General features: G+C 42.8%; 1 protein-coding gene across 1 annotated transcript in view; it reads left to right on the forward strand.

Annotated features, from left to right (window-relative positions):
* The window catches only part of LOC106821326 (polycystic kidney disease 2-like 2 protein), a 22,487-nt gene extending 11,917 nt beyond the window's left edge, over window positions 1-10,570 (forward strand). The window contains exons 4-5 of the mRNA XM_014826083.1: window positions 977-1,144; window positions 7,612-10,570. Of these exons, the coding sequence (XP_014681569.1) occupies window positions 977-1,144; window positions 7,612-8,130 (687 nt within the window). The 3' untranslated portion in view covers window positions 8,131-10,570. The remainder of the gene's footprint in view (window positions 1-976; window positions 1,145-7,611) is intronic.
* The last annotated feature ends 14,438 nt before the right edge of the window (window positions 10,571-25,008 follow it).

Here is a 25,008-nt window from a genome sequence, read left to right on the forward strand (position 1 = left end):
TCTCTCTTTTGTCTTTTTTCTTTACCTCCCTTCCTCCCTCTCTCTCTTCTCCTTCTTCCTTCCCCATCCTCCTCTCCCTCCATACGCTCTCCCTCCTCGCTCCTTTTTTCTTTTACTACTTCCTCTCTCCTTCCCTCCCTCTTCCCTCCTCTCTCCATCACTTCCTTCCTTCCCATCTACCTCCCTCTCTCCCTCCTTCTCTCCCTCTCTCTCTTTCCCTCCATCTCTTTCTTACTCCCTTCCTCCCTCTCTCCAGCCCTCCATCGTTTCCCATCTCTCTTTATCTATCTATTTAATTTGAAAAAAATTTTTTTTCCTTATTCTATCTATCTATCAATTGCATTCTCTCCCTTCCTCTCTCTGCTTTCCTTGCTCTTTCTTTCTCTCTCTCTCTCTCTCTCTCTCTAAACTCCCCCCCCTCCTCTCTCGCGCTCACCTCACTCTCTCACACTCACCCCCTTCTAACACTCACCTGAAGTCCCCTCTTCTCACCCCCCCCCCACCACACCACACACACACTCTTCTCTCATTACCCCCTCTCTCTCACTCCACCCACTCTTTTTTTCTCTCTCTCTCACTTCTCTCTCTCTCTCTCTCTCTCTCTCTCTCTCTCTCTCTCTCTCTCTCTCATCTCTTCTCTCTCTCTTCTCTCTCCCTTTCTCTCGTCTTCTGTGTTACTCTCTCTCACACACACACACACATCCCCATTCTCTCTCTCTCCCACACTCACCCCCCTCTCTCTCTCTCACTCCTCTCTCACACTCACCCTCTCTCTCTCCTTTCACCCCGCTTTCTCTCACTCCCCTCTCTCACACTCACCCTCTTCTCTCTCTCTTACCCCCCCTTCTCCCACTCCCCCCCTCTCACTTACCCCATCTCTCACACTCACTCCCTCTCTCTCTCACCCTCCCCCTCTCTCACTCCCCCTCTTTCTCTCACTAACTCACCCCGGTTCTCTCTCTATGTGACATCACAGGAGAATCGTGAGAATGGCGAGCAGCGCTTTGTGAGCTTCTACGCGGCGGCATTCTGGGACTTCCTGCTCGGCAATGTGCTTGCGACCCTTGTCGTTCTCGTGCTGCTTAAGCTGTGGAAGATGCTCTCCTTCAACAAGAACATGTCCATGTTCCCACAAACCCTCAAGGTAAGTCCATGTCCGTTATATATTGTCAAGGCAAGGCCATATCCATCATATATTGTCAAGGTAAGGGCATATCTGTCATATATTGTCAAGGTAAGGGCATGTTCGTCACATACCGTCAAGGTAAGGGCATGTCTGTCACATACCGACAAGGTAAGGGCATGTCTGTCACATACCAACAAGGTAAGGGCATGTCTGTCACATACCGTCAAGGTAAGGGCATGTCTGTCACATACAGTAAAGGTAGGAGCATTATTACCGCCCGTGTCACAACCATCAAGGTAAGGGCATGTCCGTCACATACCGACAAGGTAAGGGCATGTCCGTCACATACCGTAAAGGTAGGAGCATCTCTGTCATATATTGTCAAGGTAAGAGCATGTCCATCGTATATTGTCAAGGTAAGAGTATGTTCGTCATATATTTTCAAGGTAAGGGCATGTCTGTCACATGCCGTAATATAAAGTATGAGCATCTCTGTCATATATGTCAAGGTAAGGGCGGGTCCGTCATATATTGTCAAGGTAGGAGCATCTCTGTTCATATATTGGTGTCAAGGTTAAGGGGCATGTTCGTTATATATTGTCAAGGGTAAGAGTATGTCCGTCATATATTGTCAAGGTAGGGCATGTCTGTCACAAACCGTCAAGGTAAGGGCATGTCCGTCACAAACTGTCAAGGTAAGGGCATGTTCGTTATATATTGTCAAGGTAGGAGTATGTCTGTCATATATTGTCAAGGTAAGGGCATGTCCGTCATATATTGTCAAGGTAAGGGGGCACGTTCGTCATAATATATTGTCAAGGTAAGGGAATGTCTGTCGCATACCTTCAAGTATGGCATGTACGTCACATACCATTAGGGGAGAGTATGTCTGCCACATACCTTCAAGGTAATAGCATATCCGTCCCATACCTTCAAGGTAATAGCATATTCGTCACATACCTTCAAGGGTAATCGCATATCCATCACATACCTTCAGGTAATAGCATATCCGTCACATACCTTCATGGTAATAGCATATCCGTCACACCTTCAAGGTAATAGCATATACGTCACATACCGTCAATGTAACGGAATGTCTGTTACATACCGTCAAGGTAAGAACATGTCTGTCACGTATCAGCAAGGTATGTTGCTGCCTGCCTTTGTCTCCATGTAACGTACTTACTGCTTACAGCTGTCGTCCAGCCCGCTGTTTGTCTCTGTATAAACGTTTACTTACAAGCTGGTTCGTCCGCGCGCCGCGTGTTGCCGCGGCGCGTGTAACTGTCGCTTAAACTGCTTACAGCTGTCGTCCGATCCCGCTGTTTTGGTCTGCATGCTATAACGTACTTACAGCTGTCGTTCCGGTGGCTCTTGCTTGCTTGCCTTCGTCGTAACGTGCTTACAGCTTAGACAAAGCTTCTCGTCCGCCGGCTTGGCTGTGCCTTCGTGGTTACTGTGCTTATGCTTACAGCTAGTCGTTCCAGCCTGGCTGGCTTTGTCTTCGTCTCCATGTTAAACGTGTCTTACTTGTCTTACAGCTGTCGTCCGGCCCGCTGCTTGTCTCACAGTGTAACCGTACTTTACTGCTTACAGCTGTTCGTCGGGCCTGCTGGCTTGCCTCCGTGTAACGTGTTATGCTTAACAGCTTGTCGTCCAGCTCGCTGGTTTGTCTCCATGTATTAACTTACTTACAAGCTGTCGTCCGGTCTGCTGCTTGCTTCATCTAACGTGCTTACAGCTGTACAGCTGTCGTTCTCGGCCTGCTGCTTTGGTTCTTCTGTGTAACGGTGCTTACTGGCTTACAGCCTCTTCGTCCGGCCCTGGCTTTGCCTTCCAATGGTACACGTGTTACTGCTTTACAGCTCTGTCGTCCGGCCGCTGGCGTTGTCTCAGGTGTAACGTACTTAACTGCTTACAGCTTGTTCGTGTTCGGCCCGCTGCTTGTCTCTGTGTAACGTCTTTACTGGCTTACAGCTGTCGTCCGGCCGCTGCTTGTCTCTGGTGTGAACGTGCTTACTGCTTTTACCAGCCTGTCGTCCGGCCGCTGCTTGGCCTCCATTGTAACGTCTGTACTGCTTACGTGTTCGTCCGGGCCGCTGCTTGTCGTCCGTGTGAAACGTGCTACTGCTTACAGCTGTCGTCTCGGCCCGGCTGCGCTTGTCTCTGTGTATCGTGCTTATTGCTTACCAGCTGTCGGTTGCCGGCCCGCTGTTGTGCTTCTCTGTCGTAACTGTGCTTACTTGCTTACAAACTTGTCGTCCGGGCCCGCTGCTTTGCTTCGTTGTTCAAAGCGTGCTTATTGGGCTGTACACGCTGTCGGTCCTGGCCCGTCTGCTTGTTCGTTGCTGTAAGTGTGCTTACTGCTTACAGCTGTCGTCCGGCCGCTGCTTGCCTCCAGTGTCAACGTGCTTACTGCTTACAGCTGTTCATCCGGGCCCGCTGCTTGTCTCTGTGTAACGTTGCTTACTGCTTACAGCTGTCGTCCGGGCCCGCTGCTTGGCCTTCGTGTAAACATGCTTACTGGCTTACAGCTGTCGTCCGGCCCGCTGCTTGTCTCTGTGTAAACGTGCTTTTACTTGCGTTACAGCTGTCGTCCGGGGCCGCTGCTTGTCTCGCATTAACGTGGCGTTACTTGCTTACAGCTGTCGTCGCCACGCCGTCTGCTTGTCTCCGTGTAACGTGCTTACTGCTATACAGCTGTCGGTCCGGCTTGTGCTTTGCTCTCCATGGTAACGTGCTTACTGCTTTACAGTGTCGTCCGGCCCGCTGGTTGGTCTCCGGTGTAAGCGTTTGCTTACTGTTACAGGGCTGTCGTTCGGGGCCCGCTGTCTTGCCTCATTGATCAACGTGGGCTTACTGCTTACAGCTGTCGGTCCGGGCGGCTGCTTGTCTCGGTGTTAACGTGCTTACAGCTGTCGTCCGGGCTCCGCTGTTGTTTCTTTCCGTTGTAACAGTGCTATAACTGCTTTGACAGCTGTGCGTCCGGGCCCGCTTGGCTTGCTTCGGTGTAACGTGGCTTTACTGCTTACCAGCTGTCGGCCACTCGGGCCGCTGCCTGTGCCTCCATCGGTTTAAACGATGCTTTACTGCTTCAGCTGATCATCCGGCCCGCTGCTTGTCTCTGGTGTAACGTGGCTTTACTGCTTACAGCTGCTCGTCGGCCTGCTTGCTTGCCTCCAATATAAACGTTGCTTACTGCTTTACAGCTGTCGGTCCGGGCCCGCTGCTTGTCTCCGTGCGTGTAAACGTTTGTTACTGCTTCCAGGCTGTCGTCGCGGGGCCCGCTGCTTGCCTCCTTATGTAACGTGCTTAACTGCTTACAGCTGTTCAATCTCGGCCCGGCTGCTTGTCGGCTGGGTAACGTGCTTACTGCTTACAGCTGTCGTCCGGCCCGCTGCTTGTCTCCATGTAACGTGCTTACTGGGGCTTACAGCTCTTGGTCATCCGGCCGCTGGCTTGGTCTCTGGTGTAACGTGCTTACTTGCTTACAACTGTCGGTCCGGCCCGTTGCTTGTCTCTGTGTAAACCGTGCTTACTTGCTTTACAGCTGTTTCGGCCGCTCGCTTTGTCTCTATGTGTAACGTGCTTACGTGCTTACAGCTGTTGCGGGTTCCGTGCCGCTGCTTTGTCTCATGGCTAAACGTGCTTCACTGCTTAACAGCTGTGCCAGTCCCGTGCCGCTCGGTCCGGGCCGCTGCTTGCCTTTTCGTTCGTAACGTCTGGGACTGGGTTAAGAGTGCGTGCGTCCGGCGCCGCTGCTCTGTCTCTGCTGTCCACTGGGTTCGTCTTTACTAGCTTCAGCTGTCATTCCGGCTTGCTGCTTTGCTCCGTGTAAGCGTTGCGTTACTGCTTTACAAAGCTGTCGTCCGGCCCGCTGTTATGTCTCTGTGTAACCGTTGCTTACTGCTTTACAGCTGTTTCGTTCCGGGGCCCGTTTGCTTGTTCTCTGGTAACGTGCTTACTGCTGGTACCAGGCTGGTTCCGTCCGTCGCTATTGCTTGTCTCTGTGTAACGATGCTACTTTGCTTTACAGCTGTCGTCCGGCTCTCCGCTGCTTGCCTCCATTTGTAACGTGGCTCTACTTGCTTACAAGCTGTCGTCCTCGGCCGCGTGTTGTCTACGCTCATTCTGTAACGTGCCTTTACTGGCTTTTACAGGCTGTTCGTGCGGCCTTAGCTGCTTGCCTCCATCGTATAACGTGCTTACTGCTTTACAGCTGTCGTTCGGCCGCTGGCTTGTTCCATGTAACGTGCCTTACGTACAGGTGGGGCTGTACAGGCTGTCGGTCGGGCTGGCGTGCTTGCCTCCGGATCTGGATTTATTATAAACTGCGGGCCTGGCTTTACCTGTCTTACATATAGCCTGTTCGTCCGGTGCTCCGCACTGCCTGTCGTCCGTTGTAACGTTTGCCTTACTGCTTGACAAGCTGTCGTGTCCCGGCCGCCTTGTCTTTGGGCTCTCGCTGTAACGTGCTTATGGTTACAGCTGTCGTTCGCGGCCCGCTGCTTGCCTTCGGTGTAGAGCGGTGTCTTTACTGCTTTAGCAGGCTTGTCGTCCGGGCGCTGCTTTGCCTTCGGTCACGTGCTTACTTGCTTTACGCTTGTCGTCCGCTGCTGCTGTGCCTTCGTGTAAACGTGCTTGACTGCTTACAGCTGTCGTCGGGCCCGCTGCTTGTTTTATGTAACGTTTGCTTAACTGCTTTACAGGCTGTCGTCCGGGCCGCTCTGCTTGTCTCTGGCTGTAACGGGCTTACTGCTTACAGCTGCTTCGGTCCCGGCCCGCTGCTTGATCTCTGCGTGTAACGTGCTTACTTGGTTACAAAAGCTGTTGTTCCGCGCCGCTTGTTGGTCTCCGTGTAACCGTACTTACGCTTACAAGCTGTCCGTCCGGGCCGCTGCTTGCCTTCGATGTAACGGCTTACTGCTTACAGCTGTCGGTCCGGGCCCGGCTGGCTGCTCCGGTACGTACTTACAGCTTTACAGCTGTCGGTCCGGCCGCTTGCTTGCCTTCGTGTAACGTGCTTATTGTCTACAGCTGTCGGTCGGCCCGCTGGGCTTGTCTCGTGTAACGTACTTTACTGGCTTACAGGCTGCTTCGCTCCCGGGCCCGCCTGCTCTGCCTTCTGTGTGTTAACGTGCTTACTGCTTACAGCTGGTCGTCCGGCCCGCTGGCTGTGTCTCCGTGTAGACGTACTTACTGGCTCTAAGTCCTGTCGTCCGGGCGCCGGCGTTCTCTCCTTCGTGTAACGCTTGCCTGCTCATCTTCATGATGGGATTCAGCAGCTTCGCCATGCTCGTCTTCGGCTCGACGATGCCCGACTTCAGCAGCCTCGTCGTCACCATGGAGACGCTGTTCCTGATGATGATGGGAGGCGGCGACTACTACGCGCTCACCGATGCCAACCGCATCCTCGGTCCGCTCTTCTACTTTGTCTTCGTCTACATCGTTATCTTCTACCTGCTGAACATGTTCATGGTGATCATAATGGTCTCCTACGCACAGGTACGCGCAGCGATTCTCACGCCGAGAATTTACAGAACCACTGCAACAGTACTCAAAACTGTACTAAAAACTGCTACTACGAAAGCAAGAACAACAACTAATAAAAGAAAAACAATATCATAAATTACAACAATAACAACAACAACATTAAAAACAAACAACAATAACAATTCTTCTGCTTGGTATCCAAACCTAATAACGGAAACAGTGCACACTATTTACGAACTCATAGTCACCTACGAACAGGTGCACAGATATATATTGCACTTTTCATAACGACTATTAACACGTGTTTATGCCAGAGCTATAATCCACAGTTATCCCATAACTCTTGGATATATGGATAACTTTAGATAATCTCTCCAAAACAACAAGAACTCTAAAACATCCACACAAATAGCTACAACAATAACAAGATCTAATACTACAAAATAACTGCAAAAACAATAGCAACGAAAACAACTCAGATGTTGCATTGACAACAGCACATGCAACTACAACAACAGCAAGTTATGACAATAATCCTTAACTTCTTTAATTATTCAAATTCTTTACTGTATTTATTTAATAAATTGCATACTGTATAATTTTTATATATTATATTGTTATAGATAATTTAGGTGTGTTTTTATATATTATATAATATATATTCCTTTAGGAGTGAATAAAAAGTTAAAGTGAAGAAAAGTGAAGAAAAAGTGAATAAATAACAATTGTTATTATTCCATTCTGATTATATATTATATTAGCAGATGGCATAATCTTCTTCTTCTTCTTCTTTTTCTTCTTCTTCTTCTTTTTCTTTTTCTTCTTCTTCTTCTTCTTCTTCTTCTTCTTCTTTTTCTTCTTCTTCTTCTTTTTCTTTTTCTTCTTCTTCTTATGTTTAATATCATTATATATAGTATTTCATTCATGTAATATTTGTATGATTTTGCGATTATTTATTAACGTGTTTATCGCTCCCTGCTCGCGCATCGCAGGTGTGCAGTTCCCTGCAGGAGGAGAGCAATGAGTATGAGATCCTGGACTACGTCTCAGCGCAGATCCACGCCTGCATGAGCTTCATCTGTCACAACCCGGAAGCCGACCTCGTTCGAGACAACGTAGTCGGCCAGCGTCGCAGCGGCGTCGCGCGTGTCGGCGCTGCCTCGCCCTCCCCGCCGACGCAGGCGCCGCCTAGTGGTAGTGGTTCGCGCCGCAACGTGAGGTGGAAGGAGGAGGTTGCCATGGTGACGGAGTGCGCCGGTAATGGTTCACCCTCCTCCATGGGCAAGCGGCGCGGTCAGAGGAAGACATCGCCGCAACGGGTGGTTGCGCCGACGGTTCCTGACTCCATCCTCCATTGGCTGGAGAAGGGAAGAGAGGACAAGGACGGTTCGCCACGCGGGCATGGCCCTGGTTGTGATCTAAGCGTGGCTGGGGAAGGTTCCCCTCTCGTTCCCACTTCTATTATCAAGTGGTTGGAGAAGAAAACCAAGAAGGAACGGCATCAGCAATGAAGATGGTGATAGTGAAACAATTCCGCATAAAATGGAGAGGAAAATGAAAAATGTGTGCAAAATGCAAAGTTCATTTATTTCGCAGATGGTCCCAACGTGTGTAAATGTACGCAACACTGTCCGTTTTGTAGAGAAATCGACTCAATGACGATTTACAATCATGTAAATCTAAAATACGACAAATGTAATAGCTAAAGTGGAAACATACATCACGTGCTGATCTCTGCCACAACGGTGGTGGTCCGGATTTTCGAATTTCGAATATTTCTAAGATGGCACGCAAGAGACGGCAGTGCAGCAAGTCATTCTCTCTTCACTGCGGTGTCAAATGATGTACGGGAAGGAAAAATTCGGGTCGATGAGGGCATGCGTAAGTGCATGAGCACATCGCTAGCTAACATATGCTCAATTTATTATGTGCTTACCATATGAGGATACCTATAAGAATACCTATATATTCATAGTGATACTGAAGGAGAGAATCAGTCGGCAGTCGTGTTGATAATTAAGCTGCTCAGTAAAATGTGATGGGCAGCACGTCGCTTCTAATGAATGTAAGTGTACGCGGCAATCTTCAGCAAATTGCATGAAGAGTTGCAAGGTACCTTTCATATAAAAAGTATACGGTATTTCGCAGCTTATGTGGCAGTATTCACCCACGAGTTTTTTTACATGGCTCAACCAATCACTGCAATCACAGGTCGAACATTATAATGACTTCTGTGAGCATAGCCGTAACATATTTATACAATATGTACAATATGTACAGTATTGTACCCTATTTCGCCGCTTATAGAACGCAATTTTCTGAAAGATCGAAAGTCTTTTAATTCACATTCTAGTTCGATGTAGCCGGCATTATTTTTAGCTGAAAATAGGTGCTCAGCAGTTTCAGCATATCGTGTGCATATCGTAAATAGTAAGCAGGAAGGTATAATCTCAGAATACTGTTGCGTAATTTTGCATGAGGTCACAAAACGCTTCACTACTATATTTAGCTAAGATGTCTTTACCTGCTGTATGGTATATTGTAAACCTCAGCAGAATAGACGGAGTATATGTCAGACTAAGTGTGTTATAATGCTAATACTGAGAAGGGCTCATGAAAAACTGGGAACATAAACAAGGAAAAAACAAAGGTGCATCCTTATTTATAGTGCGCATGTACCTTGTATTAGAGAGGGCTGTTATTCAGTCAGCCTTTTCTACTTTTCAAATTCTAAATGTAGGGCCGGTGCGTCTATTGTATCTGTTGTGTATTATAAACCGCGAAATACGGTGTATGCTGCCAAACCCGACGCACCAGACGCAGCTAGCCACTCGACTGTTGCTGTGGTGATGTGCCATCAGGAATACGCGTTGCCGCGAAAGGAGTAGCTCGCACCTTTGTGTGAAGTGGCGCTGATAAATTGTAAACGTAAAATCTGTGCTTCGTAGGCGAGATCGGGTATTGTGGGGTGAGCACCCAGGGGCCCGCCGTTGGAAATAGTTATAATTGTCTTCTATCGTGAGTCTAAAATGCCCATAGTCTCACGAATACATAACTGTTTTTGATATTTCTGACACAGGGCTATCTAAAAGCGGGTGTTAGCAGGAAATTCAAGAATGAAAGCTATAGGTAAAGTTAGGGCTTTGCTTCTGCACGCAGTAGCGCGACTGTGTGAGTCAGTAACGAAATGCCCGTGTCTTGTTCTGGCCTAAACTCTCACTTGGCCAAATTATAAACTAAATATAGATTTTAGGTGATAATTTTACGATTATTAGGAAGCCTAAAATTAAAAGCCTACTCGTTGTCAACGCTTGCGTTGGCCGCTTTTTAACCAGCTGAAGTTTAACGTTGATAGTTAAAATCTTTACGGTTGAACAAAGTTTAGTACAATTACTATACTAAATTGTATTTCTTTGACATTTTAAATTGGGTTTCTTAAATTATTGGTTCGCGTTCGTGCATGAGCATTTCGTTAGATTTATATTTTTTATATTTTTGCTATATTTACCCGAGATAATTATGGTATTGGTCTGTACCTGGTTCCGACTGGTGGTCGTTGACATGTGTAGCGCAGAATCATTGATGTATTTCTCCAATAGTTTGAGTATTTCCGTGCGATATGTTATAGCTTTATATAAAGTTATCTAATTCAGCACTATATATATAGCCATATAAGTCCGTACCTTATATATAGCTATATATAATCAGGTGTTTTATATTTAACTATATAATTCATTGCTTTTATACAGCTGTATGGGTTAATGTTATATATATAATATATATATATATAACTATAACTCAGTGCTTTATATAGCTATGTAATACAGTGTGGCTATATATTCATGCCTTCGTACTATCGAACGGGCTAAAACACTGAACTGTGATGGCGGCAAAACGCATTTAATGGAGATTTCTTGTAAATTTGTTTTGAATTTAATAAACCAAGGCTTGCACAATTACCTATGACTATTTGCATTTCGTTTATACTTTTTCATGTTTTTTTTAATGTTTTTGCGTAATTTTACTGATGCACTACGAGTACATTTAATCTTCCTATTACACACGACCAGTTATTTTTCGGATATTTGTTATCCATGTATGCGGTAGATAAAGGTGGGGGGGGGTTCATGTTTGTGTTCCTCAAGGGCGAAGCCCGCTGTAAACAACTTCCCTCTGTGCAAATCTCTATGTCTCACAGATACGTGAGTGATAAATTGTTAGTTATACCGAATGTCCTGTCGTTGAATCTGCTCAGTCGTGTTTATCGTCGAATTTCGTGCATTTTTGGACCTCGTACTTCAAAATATACCTTGCACATACATATTCAACGAATAGGGAAAACCGCGTGTGATCACTTAGATCGCGCTAGGTTTCGTCATAGATATATATACATGGTCTATATATATTTTAGATTAGTTTAGTAATACACACTCAGAATGTAACGTGACAAAACTTATGAAGATAAAGATAATCACTATAGGTGGCTGTATAGAGTAATACCCTCAAATAGTAAGATTTAGTAAATTCGCTCATACGGAATATGCCAGCTCATTTGCGAATTACGACCATTAAATTCGTGCAACTAATGACCCTTAAAACAATGGAATTGCGGAATATCAACCACTATTTCCTTTATTTAATCACAGTGGCTACACGTCCGGTCATCCATTACAAAGCTCAACACAGATTCCCAAATCCACGTCACGATTAGGGCACGCCGCTTTCAAATCGTTGATTTTACTGGATTTACTATTGCTTCGAAAGTTACAAAAACACATTTTTTTGATAAAATACCTAAAGGTAAGTAATATTATGGTAAAAACTTATTGTTTATTGTTTTTTTTACTGAAAAAATATAGTTGGGTTCACATAAGAAATAATATATGACAAGACGCGTAACCGGTAACCATTCGCGTAGCCACGGCCTATTATATATGCCATACTCTGTACCCAAACATATTCGCGAGAATAAATTAGTTCGGATATATCAGTCAGTGAGTTAGTCAGTCAGTCAGTCAGTCAGTCAGTCACGTCCGTGGCTCCTGGGTGGAGCATATAGGCCACTGATGAATCCTCGCCATCTGACTCGGCGTTGGGCGAGTTGTCTGATGGTGTCCCAGCTAGCTAGGTGTGTCCCAGGGTGTCCGGGGAAGGGGCTGTCCGAAAACTACATGGAGGAGGTCGGTCGAAGCCGAAATCAAAGCCGAGGGACACACCTGGAATACCATCAGTTCAGATATATACATATATATCAGGAGTAGATAATAGGGAATCCCTATTCCCTATTATCTACTCCTGATATATATCAATTCTAATAAAGAATATCTATGCTATAGCAAGACGATGCCATATGACAATCTAAATCGTTGATTTATTTATAGATACTACCCCTTGATACTACCCCAAGGGGTAGTATCTATGATTTATTGTTCCGCGCCGAACGAGTTCGTGGGGATACTATGGGTTTGGCATCGTCGCGCCGCCGCCGCCGACGCCGCCCGCAGAAGGCAGAAAGGTGCGACTACTAGGCACTTTAATTGAATTAAATTTTTTTTTTTTAGGGTTAGGGTTTTTTTTTAAGTGCCCCTAGTAGTCATATTAAGTGCCTAGTAGTCATATCAATATCGCCCCAATCTGCCGGGTTGCGCCGCGCGCCGCAGAGATTTCCTTGTGAAACGCTCTACGGCTGCAGTTCTTCTGCGGACCATCTTCAAATTTCGCATGAAGGTGCGTTATCGTAAGCGAAGACGCCTATCGTTTTTGGTGTGGGCGGAGTCATCGTTGCCCATGGTAACAACATTTTTTGTCAAAATATTCTAGAACCTGTAACTTCTTGCACTTTTTACCGATTGTTATGAATTTATAATTTTCTATTAAAATTTATATTTAAATTTATATTAAAATTTGTATTTAAATTTAATATTAAATGTATGATTGTCCATCAATTATATATATATATATATATATATATATATATATATATATATAGGACATGTTTATCGGCCCTGTGTGCCATATTCCATACAATCGGTAAGAAAAAAACAGACCAAGTTACAGGTTCTATTAATATTTTCACAAAATGTTGTTACGCATGACAACGCTGACTCCGCCCACGGCAAAAACTTGCTTTACCATAACGCAGCTTTTATGCCAAATTTGAAGAATGATCCGAGATCGGGTAAAAACTGCCCACCAGATCACTGTGACTTTTATTTCACGCTTTACCTTCACCTTGATCATATTTCTCTTCGCGTCTCTAACTCGAGCCCCTAATTGACCTAGCGCGACCAACTGGGTATGCTTACACATCTTGGGGAGAAGTTTCTCTCGCTACCAAACCACCACTGCCTTGACCTTAGTTTGACGGTTGCACGCGTCGACTTACATTTCCTCTTGGCCTCCTAGGGTAACACCCCGATTCCATATACTTGCACATCTGAGGCACACCAGTTGTCTTAACAAACCTTTGTCTTTGTGACTTATTTAACTTTACCTCCTTCTACGTGCCTTACAGAGGATATTCCATTCATACTAGATCACGGGGGATACATGTAGTTGGCGACAACTGCTCGTTTCTAGTTTAAGGCTGTGACAAGCAGTTTCACCGTCGCTCATATCATGCCCATTTCTTTCTTACCCTCTTTTCTGCTACATTCCCCCTCTTTCTTTCGCTCCCTCTGTCTATAGGGGAGACCGGGGACAATTGTAACACGGGGCAAATGTAACAGAGGCCCGCTCATTCCATAGTAGAAACGTGCTATATGTATACGCTCTTCACAGCGCAATGCCCATTTGCATGCCCCCACATGCTCTCCTGAGGGTAGGCAGGTTTACGCATCGAGAAACATTTGACAGCCAAAACATCGTTTTTTTAGCAGGTAAGTAAAATCTCGAATTACCTAATGTTTTTTTTCTGGACAAATATGTACTTGAGCTATCACTGTCATTTGTATATCATAAAAAATAGGTTTTTAGGCCTGTATTTGGTAAAGGTTTCATTGACGAATACTAATGCTAAGATACAAAAACAGCCCCCAAATTATGGCCGTCTCCTCGGGGGCAAATGTAACAACGTGTTACAATTGCCCCTTGGCATGTATGAAAAGTATGTGTTTTACAAAATGTGTTTTGTTTATAAAGAAAAAAAGTAGCCTATCTATAAGCTCAGACATGGGAACTACATAACTTTGAATTAATGGATCTGTGAATATGTTTTGTTCACAAGGTAATAAGTAGCCTATTTATATATTTTACTCATATGTAAATGAGTCAAGCATTCCTCATAGTTTTGATTAAAATTGTTTTATTGGGGTTCTATAAATTGCTGTTTAATTGTTGAATATCTGTCCAACGTGTCACCTTTATAAAAAATATAAAAAATATTTCCGAGGGATATGATTTGTTGGTACAATTGTGTGTTACAATTGCCCCATTGGTGTGTTACAATTGCCCCATTGGTGTGTTACAATTGCCCCGTGTTGTGGGGCAATTGTAACACTTGACTTCCAGTTTTGAAATGATAACGGCTTCAAAATAACTCGTTTTACTTAACCCAAACCTAGTCATATTTCAAGCCAAGATATGCATCTTTAATTTTAAATTTTAAAAAAGTAAGTATTTAACTATAATAAAGTTGTTATGTCAGATTTGGAAAAAAGTGTTACAATTGTCCCCGGTCTCCCCTACTTTGTAAATGATGACTGTCATCTTCAACTCGGTTCTCCTTCATGACTTGTACTACCATAGTCTTGGCCAAGCTACGTGATCCCTGTCTCCGAGATAATGACTTAATATTTTAACCAGCGGTTAGGGGGACAAAGACGAAAACTATATACGTGCACTGAGACAATAATCATCATCGTTTGGGGCAAAAAATCTACTTTTTCGACGAAGATATAAGAAACACACTGTTATATTCTGCTTCTCTGCTTACACATTTTACATTAAACATTGCTCTTTATCATATGCCATTACGTTTATTCAGATATCTGATATGTGTTCATGGGCACATACTGCTAACAGGTGCACTACGTTCTAAAAAATATTGATGTTCCATTGAAACAGTGTCAGACAACCTTTGTCGCCGAATAATGAAAAGCTATGCTCATACCGAAAAAATATCAAGAACAAGCGTCAACATTTGAAATATGCGTACAGTGACTGGCGACATCTCGAATTCGGATATCGAATTTGGATTACTATCCATCAAAATTGCAATTTACCGAATCCTAGCGTTAGATAAACCCCTTTAGAACATTGCATTTTTCATTACCGTTTAGTTTGCGTACGTGGCTACGCCTCCGGTTACCGGACGCCCAGCTCCCAGGCTACGCGTCCGGTCATTATTCATATATTCATTAGGAATGTTACATTCATGTGAATGTTATATTCATTATATGAATGTTATATTCATATTTATTATATTCATGTGAATGTGAATGTTATATTCATTATGTGAACTCAACTATATTTTTTCAGTAAAAAAAAATAAACAATAAGTTTTACCATAATATTACTTACCTTTAGGTATTTTATCTAAAAAAAATTTTGTTTTTTAGTAAACTTTTCGAAAGTCAAATAGTAAAATCCAAGTAAAATCAAACGATTTGAAAGCGGCGTGGCCTAATCGTGACGTGGATTTGGGAATCTGTGCTGAGCTTTGTAATGGATGACCGGCCGCGTAGCCACTGTGTATATAATAATGAGTCATGATCACGTGTGTAAAGGTACCATTTTACTCACCAAAATGGTAGCATACGAAAAAGCGGGGTTGCTATTGACATTGCACGCCATCTTGACGCGAGGATTAACATTAATAATGTCAGCAGAGATGTGAGAACAGATCTGATACAGCTCTCCTGAACCGTTGACAGTCTCCACACATTAAAACCTATTTCTATGTTTTTTTTTGTCACTGAGAATTGCAAAATCGTTGCCCTTTCTCGCCACTGATATAGGAACACCACGCAGAAAATGAGGTAACAGGTTTACAATAAGAAACGCGGTCAATTTGAAGACTGCATGTATTTAAATTTATTAATTCCAAATTCGTCCTCCAAAGTTTGCGTGATACGATAGGAAACCGCGGTTGCACGAGCAACGTGATGGTAACATCCATGTTGTCCTACTCCCATTTCGCCTACTATCAGAATGGGTAATAGTGCCATTTCGTCGTAGTATTGATATTACAACAAATGCCAGGAGAAATTAGTGTGGATGCCACTCCGTCTAGTACATGTATGCTAATCAAAACCATATATAACATTTATAAATCATTACTGTATTTAGCGACAAAGTGATGGTAGACAAAATGGGAATGGGGTGGATTTTTAGTGTAGACGAATGAGGAGTAGGCGAAATGGGTGTAGACCAACTGGGCATAAACCAACGTGGTAATGACTAGCAATTAGAATACGTGTGAGGGAGTAGGGTACGTCTGTGCTTCTGTCTTTCTGATGCTGACTGCGATTGTTTGCTGTTACATATTATGATATGTTTATTATTTGTAGAAGTATATAATTATTCGGTGAATTTATTGATGGCAACACGTTAAACGTATATATAATATCACATTTGTCGCTCTTAGGGTGTGTGAAATCTAAAGCAATTTTGTGTGCTGAATTTCTCCTCTAATTCGATCATTAAAGGTGTCGGGGTCAAAGGCCACAATGCTAATTGTAATCGAATCGTTTGACCCGTTTTGAATGATGCTATTTTCCTGTGTTGAAATTAAACGTTTTAACTAGGTTTCGTAGCTATCCCAGCTGGCATTTCAACGTTGTTTCAACGTTGAATCAACGTTGAATTAACGTTGGATTACCTGTCGGATGTGAAAATATAATCAACGTTGATATACCGACGTTGATATCTCAACGTTGATTCAACGTTGAAATACCGACGTTGATTCAACGTTGAAATACCTGTCGGNGCCCCGGGATGTGCCTATCGTCGTCATCGTAGTTGTTATTGTTTGTTGTTTTTTGTTGTTTGTTCTGCTGTTTCTTGTTGGCGGCGGCAACGGAGAGGAGAACAGGGAGAAGAGAAGGATGTTGGGGATGCGGATGCGGATCAGCGAGTGGGATTTAAGACGACGGTGCGGAGCAATGATTATGGTTGGATTTACGGTTGCATAACTCCTTCCTCGAGTCGTGTTTTCCTCTCTAGAAGTTTGTGTACGCGTGTGTACTGGTCCTTATACAATGTTACCATGATTGTTATACAATGTTATCACGTCATTGTTATACAATGTTATCACGATTCTTATACAGTGTTACCACAATTCTTACACATGGGCACCCACGATTGTTATACAATGTACGTTATACAATCAGACATGCACTGGCGTAGCTAAGGGGGGCACAAGGGGGCCATGCCCCCCCCTGTTGATTGGCAAACAAAACAAAACAAAAGTTTTTTCCTTGCCTCTCACGCGTCTTCACAGGACTGGCCATAATTCCTGTTACTTCTGCATCTGCTGAACGAACATTCTCTAAAATGAGCATTGTCAAGTCTAAACTTCGTTCTACAATGACCCAGCCACCATTCTCTGCTCTCATTCTCCTTTTCGTTGAACAGGAGTTAGTGAATGACATTAATGTCAACGAAATCCTCAAATCGACGGAAAACTTGACTTTGGATTTTGAGATTTCTGCAGCAAACAAAAACATGACTAAAAGAAAGGAGATAATTCTTCTTTGCTCAAATTTGTGTTGTTGCAAGTTGGCTTTGATTGAATTTTATGGTTCTGAACTCTTATTGACAGAAGAAAAGAAATGGAAATGCTTTGTGAATAACTTTGATATATTCGAACTTATAGACGGCCATTTTGGCATCCACCTCGGTTTTTATTTCAAATCCGATTTCAACACTATTTTAAGTAACTGTTCTCTATCAGGGGAGGCAAAAACAATTCTTTTCATGGTAAATTTCCTTTTTATTTTAATAGAGCGGCTATTTTGCAGCTACCTTTGTTTTTATTTGAAATCAAATTTTCAAATATGGTTTTTAGTTCTTCATCAGAGGAAAGCAAAAACATTTTTATAACGAACAAAAATGTTAAATGTGATCTTTAACGCTATTGTATTCTAAACGATGTAAATCTTTTGTAATTTAAATAAATTGCATGTTTATTCAGTGCAGTTCCAACACATCTACCTGTTTTTCCCGTAGATCTTTATTTCGATTTTATTCAATATGCCTCTACTTTTTCAAAAAATAATTTAACTTTTAACTTTTATATGAGGAACTTGAAACAGTTTATGACGATAAATGCAATCATGCATGGTACTGCTAACAACACAAATCAAACTAATTCCAATATTCCGTCAGTGCTTGAATGAGGACATAGGCGTAGCTAAGGGGGGGGCACAAGGAGGCCATGACCCCCTCTTGATCGGAGAGTACAAAAATTAAGAGAGAAGGGCCCTGAATGGGATTGGTCTATACCACTATTACCTACACCTAATAATGAAAATGAAATGCGCAAAAATGCCATTTTGATGCACATATTTTCAAAAATTACCCTACTGTGGGAGGGGAAACACCCCTCCCCGTTGAGAAATTGCTTCATCGCTGTCTTTGGTCGCTTAACTCTTTTCTTCCCTCCCTGAAAAACACTGGCTTCGTACACCATTTTCACTTGTCTAGCTAAGGGTCCACCAACTGGTCGTGTGTAACCTCAGAGCCTTCCGGCGCCACAGCCAGGGGCCATCGTCCCAGGTTGATCGCGATCGGAGTGGAAAAAAATAAAAGCGAGGGAGGGGGTTATAAGGGATTAGCATATGCCACTTCTCATATAAGTTACCCCTAATACTGAATTTTAGTGTGCAAAATGCCATTTTTATGCACGAATTTTTAAAAATCTCCCTACCGTGGAGGGGGGATACCCTCCCACACCCTACCCCCTCGGTCGCTTCGCTCCCTCGCCTTGGCCCCCCCTGTTTTCCAATTGCTGCTACGCCACTGCTCTTGATATATATATATTATATATATATATATATATATATATATATATATATATATATATATATATAAGTGTGTTTAAAAAGTGAATCGAAATGCTCGCTACCCTGGGGTCGTCTGGCTAGGGATAGCCTCACGTTGATTCCATGTTGGCAGGGTTACTGTGATAGTCTTCTATCCATCCCGGTATTTCGACCCGTAGGTTGAGTCCGTATGGTTGGATGGTGTTTAGATTGTGGATCCAATAGGCTTCTCTTTTCTTTCTGTTGCGGATCTTGCCGTATGCGTGGATGTTCGGGGGGGTCCGAGAATATTTTTTCAAGGCCCCTGCACTGAAAATCCGCTGCGGTGTGGTTGTCGCGTGTAAAATGAGCACTGACGGGTCTGCTCATGTCTCGTTTGGTAATGTCACGGAGGTGTTCAACTATGCGATCTTTGAGTTTACGCTGTGTCTCGCCTATGTATCTGGCCGCGGGGCATTTGCGACAGGAGATTTCGTAGACGAGGTTTGTGGAGATGCATGTGAAGGAATGCGTGATGTATTTCCGGATGGGGGGAGGGAAGGGTAAGACCGTGTGTGAGTTTTATATGTATATATATGTATATGAGTGCATCTGTTCAAGATGTAAATTTACTCAGTATATTTCTATGGATTATCTTATTTAGCAGTCCTTATCCAGCGAATTCCTTAACAAATTTTAACTTTTCTACCACTTTGATATTTTGAAAGCGTAAAGCAAGCTTGGACAATAGTGCTAATTTCGTTTAATTTATTATCTACATGAGTTATTGCTCAGTTGCTATCGAGCACATTGAATACGAAAACAATTATTGGGACATAATTTATTATAAGTAGTATTTGTGTACATTACATGTATTATATCGTGTCTTAATTATACATAGGTGCATTTCAACTGACAGAACGCTAATGAACATGCTTGTCCATTATGTACGCTGCAGAGCTTTATATCAGAGACTATATATAATATATATATATATTATATATATATGAATATATATAATATATATATATATATATATATATATATATATATATATATATATCAGGAGTTAATGAAGACAAACATCATCATCATCATTTGTCTTCATTAACTCCTGATATATATATATATAGTGAATCAGTGTGATAGGTCTTTATTATATACAATGCGCCGCATCACGACAAGCTACAGAAGTCATAGACGAACATAAAATTTGAGAAATACTATATAGTGGGAATCTTGGCATATATCCCTATTCTTCTCATCAAGTAACTGTGGCATAATTCGTTGAAAAGTGATAAATTATTTAATAATTGCGCATAGAAACATTTGCTTAATTTCTCGCTTTACCATTGAACTGCCTCAAATATGCTGCGGCGCGTCACTCTAACTGATTAGCATAGGATCACATGACCTGTAAGTCATACCGTATGACTTAATAAGATATCAGGAGTCTATCAATAGATTTGATTAGACTTTGATAAAATTGATAGACTCCTGAAGATATGACATAAAATGTGTCAGCTGTGCAGAATTTGTAGTCTGTACAATTGTCTGACATCGTAGTGCGATACTACAGATGATTGACGTAGACCTACATAAGATTGTGCGTATACGTTTTGATAGAAGTCCATCCTATTGACTGAGTAATGATATTCTATTTAAGAGAGTATGTCGCAATAAATTTACTCGAAAAATGGCGTTTTCTTTACTAAAGTGTACGATGTACTTCAATTTGAAATGAAGCTTATGCCAGTACAGTATGTGCAGCACAGTTACACTGGTATTTCTCCTGCATCCTCTGGTTTCTATATAGAGCTTTGGTGCTTTAATAGGCCATGCCAAAATTACAGCCGCTTTTCTTCGTATTCCACTCCTATAACTAGCGACTTTAGACAATGAAGTTAAAACTCTTATATTGTCGTCTTAATTGGCGAGTATTTTCGTGTAAAATTAGTTCACATTTTCGTCACTACATTGTTTTCACCATTATCGCGTTTGAACGCAGGGTTATCTCCACCAGTACCATAATGCTCATCATTAGCACTCGGTGGTAGCGGTTGATTTGTCTGTCGAGGCGGCGACTCGTCACTCAGCTTACTGCTGCCCTCTGACGGTTGCTCGCCATCCGTCCTGTGACATAATAGGAACTAGTGTTAAGGCTAGAAGCTAACGGCGATTAGACCCTAACGCTTTAGGGCGTTAAAGCTAAAGCTAACCCGGCGATTCGAGGTTAGACCCTAACGGCGATACGCTCTTCACTTACAACAAACGGGAATGTTCTAGATATATAATATCTGTCGTCATCTTTTAGCAATATATTATACGATTTCTTCAAAATTTAGGTAAAATAAGACAACCACTGTTATTCTATGTGAAAGTTCAACTCTAATAATTGTTATTCAGTCATTCGAGGGCTTGAGCGAGGGTGTCAACATATGCATAGTAGGCCCAACAACTATAATCTACTGGAAAGAATCGCTATCCCTCGGCCTTCTCATGGTTCAATCCCTGAATTCCTGACCCTTGTTGTTTGAAAATCGACGCAAAATTTTAGCGTAAATTCGCCGGAATTTTATGTCATACCAGAATGCATATTCGGACTCATAGTAGTAAGACCATGGAACCGTGCAGTTTTCCTGGTTGGACTCGTACGCCTCTTCATCGTCATCTTCGATTTCCGTCACCGCGCCGGCTCCGGAATACCAGGGAGTGTTCCGACGATTCTGAAGCTTCTTCGCCATCACATCCGGTGTCATATCTTCCGTGACATCCGGTTGGACAGCGGCGACTGGGGCGTGGTTTCTATAACACAATACTACGATGCATCTGCAGCTACATGGTATCACAGCAGCCTCAGACCCATTAGCCAATCACGCGAGTTGCTCTAGCTTTGGTACAGTGTGTCGTATGAATCGTATTATATATATTTATATATATATATATATATAGGCCTATATATACGTGTATATATATATATATATATATATATATGTGATTCATACGGCTCGACCACATAATGTCGGGAGATGTCAATTAGTCCTAATGATATTACGTTCATACGACAATAATGGTTTGCCGACGAACGATATCTGTACCTGTTTCTAATTTCGACGATGGCATAGAGGATCATTCCCAATATGAGACATCCCAGTGTGATCCACAGCTTCGGTGCCGTACATAGGAGTGGCTCCCAGGAAAAGGCAACTACAAATCCGAGACTTTCCCAAAGGCGGTAGTTTGAAAACGCGGCCTTATGCTCCGCGAACAAATAACCATAGATTGCTGTAAAAATGCGTTCACGGCAAATCAGTTTTAAACAGGTGTAAACATGACACAACAAACCAAAATATTTACATTTCCATAGCTTATGTCCATAGTTAAATAAAGCTTATTTTTTCATATAATCTAACATTAGCCTATTAGAATACATATATATATATATATATATATATATTATATATATATAATTTTATAAGTTTGTTATATGATGCTCATTTATTAATCAATACTATCATAACCACTTTGAATATTGTCAATGTATGCTTTGATGGGCAGATTGGACAGGAAAAACGATTACAAGCAGGATGCGTTAGAAGGGTTTGGCAAAAATTGGCGAAAATTATTACAACAAAGCATCACGTACAGTTTATCTGGGTTTGCCACACAGCATCTCCTATCCCCCATGCAATAACAATGATGTAATACACGGCCTGCTCGTCCGGAGTCGGTTGCCATAGGAACATAGCGGTGATCGCCGCCGCATGTACCAGCATTCCCATTATGAACATAGGAATACGTCCGGTGAATTTAGCCAGCTGTCCGCCACATACTGACCATAACGAATTTGTTGCTCCGTAGACGATCATGATGTATCCCACCATGTGGATTCCCCATGAGCAAGTGATATAGGCCTGCAAAAACATAGGCAAACAGACAGTGAACAAAATATTAATCTACCGTTGAATAAATTGACAAGACTGAAGACCACTAGCGACAACAGAGCAATATGGCGCTGCCAGCCTACAAGCGACGCAGTCGCCTATTGCCAACGGGAACATTATTGCTCTTATTTAATATAGAGACATTTAATGAAAACAATGATCTAGACTGTAAAATCACAGACGCATGCTTTTCTCTCAGAATCTATGTATATGCAGATTGATCGATGGGGAAAACACATCTGGAATCCCACCATGAGCTCCAATCACTTCGTGCTGTAAGCGTAGATGATTATAGTAAGATATGGCCTGAATCAATGTACCATTTGGAAGGCATTCGAAAATGCTTTTCCTCGGTTCCTCATCTTGTTTTCGCTGAATACGGAATACGATTACAGTGAGATATTCGGATTGTCATTTATTATATGAAATTACGCATTCATGACTGTGCGGTTTCTGTTGTTATAATGTCAAATTTCGACATTGATTTGCTTTATTTTAAACTAGTTATGCACGAAGCCTTTTCTTTTTCGCGTTAAGCTACTCGAGAGCCCGTTTTTTCTATCATGTAACGTGTGGCTCTATGTCCACTATTTTGAATGTATATAGGCATTATCAGGAGTAGATAATAGGGAACCCTATTATCTACTTCTGGCATTATGTATATAGCGTTTTGCATCATATCCCGCGATTTATGCGCGACGCTAGCGGCGACCAACGACAAAGAAAGGGATAAACCATTTTATTCGCGTTTGAGCGGAAGTAGTCGGGTAGCTAGGACACCCTAGTATTAGTAATAGAAGGTATTAGAATAGACCTGTTCTACATTAAATTATTATCAAGTATCCTTTCTCCGTATTGAACATATAATTTCAAGAATATGTTAGCATATTAGCAGATATTTGACATACGCGCGCATACAACTGGCTCTATAATCTATGCCATGCTCTAAGATGGTCGGGGTTAAAGTGATACAATAGCATTGTTAGTTTTCATAGCAGTCGACGCCTGGCTCTGCGCTCTCTATTTTAAACTCATAGTTTTTTATACAAAATAATAACATATATATATATATATATCTCTCTTTTTACATTATGCACTACTATTCGTGCGCGAGACTAGCGCCGACCAACGGCATATTAGCTTATACATTATTTTGTTTGAGTGTGCCCGGATGTCAGGAAGCTAGGGCAAGTAGTATCTTATAAAGTAAGCGTCCATGTTACTGTTACATGGAAGTTAGGATGACTGAGTAATTTTAATTATTTAAGGCAGACATCGGCATTGACATGTTTCACATCAAATTACGCATGACTCTACGCTCATATTTTAAACCTATAGTTTCTACAGAATAACACACGTCGAGTTTGCAATGTATTGGGATGTAGGGGAGCTAGGACACCTTATTATTGGTAAAATGAGGAATCAGGACCGATATTTTTCCAAGGCAGCTGAATCTCTCACTGTGAAAAATGTTATTAATTGGATCCGGATCACCACGAAAATGTAATGAATTCTAAGTTACCCCATTTCTGACCTATCCTGAAAATTTAATTAATTAATTGGATCCGGATTACCACCAAAATCTCATCAATTCTAAGTTAGGCGATTTCTGACCCATCCTGAAAATTTTATGACAATCCGTCCATAACTTTTTCAGTTAAGCTGTACACAAACCCACAAACCAACAAACAAACACTCGCCGGTGAAAACATAACCTCCTGCCAACCCCTTGGCGGAGGTAATAATAACGTACCTTGGTGAACTCGGCCGCTATGAACGCTTGCTCGAGCCCGCTGTACACTGTTAACGGAATCAGCAGCAACTGATCGACGTGCCTCAGGTGCTTGAAGGTTTCCAGCGCTAAACTAAAGTCTAACTTAAATCCGCGACCATTGCTGCCTATCCTGGCGACGTCCTGCTGCAGTTGATCGAAGAAAATTGCGACAACAACGACGGCGGCCAGTGCACACCCAGTGTAAATTCCGAAGAGCAAATACACTTGATTGTCGGGCGGCCTTTCTAGGTTCGTGTTGTTCAAGACGTGATCTGGACAAAAGTGAATACCGCAGTCGGCTATTGCCTCTTCGTCAACGTCTCCGTCGTCGCCGACGTCGTCCGTTTTGAAAACGCTCGCCGAAATCAGGTTGCCCCAGATCTGACCAGATTGGAAAAACATGAAGAATATGCCGAAGAATTTCGTGATGACAGCTTCGCGGCTTTGGTTCGTGAGGTCCGCGTAGTCGGAAGCAATCTGTGTAACATAGGTGCATTTTGCCGACCAGAGCGGGGCTCCTCCTAATCCCAGTATGAAGGCAGTCGGTAATAACGTCCACCACTGAGCGTAGAAGTTCGCCACCATGTAAGTCGTGTAGCACAGCATCGATGCACATATGGTCCACTTACAGCCGATCATGTCTATGAGAGGCGCTGGGACGAACATGCATGACAGAATCAATCCAGCGTAGATCACACTGAGCGATGC

This window comes from Priapulus caudatus, unplaced genomic scaffold, assembly GCF_000485595.1.
Source record: "Priapulus caudatus unplaced genomic scaffold, Priapulus_caudatus-5.0.1 Scaffold68, whole genome shotgun sequence".
NCBI classification, from domain to species: domain Eukaryota; kingdom Metazoa; phylum Priapulida; class Priapulimorpha; order Priapulimorphida; family Priapulidae; genus Priapulus; species Priapulus caudatus.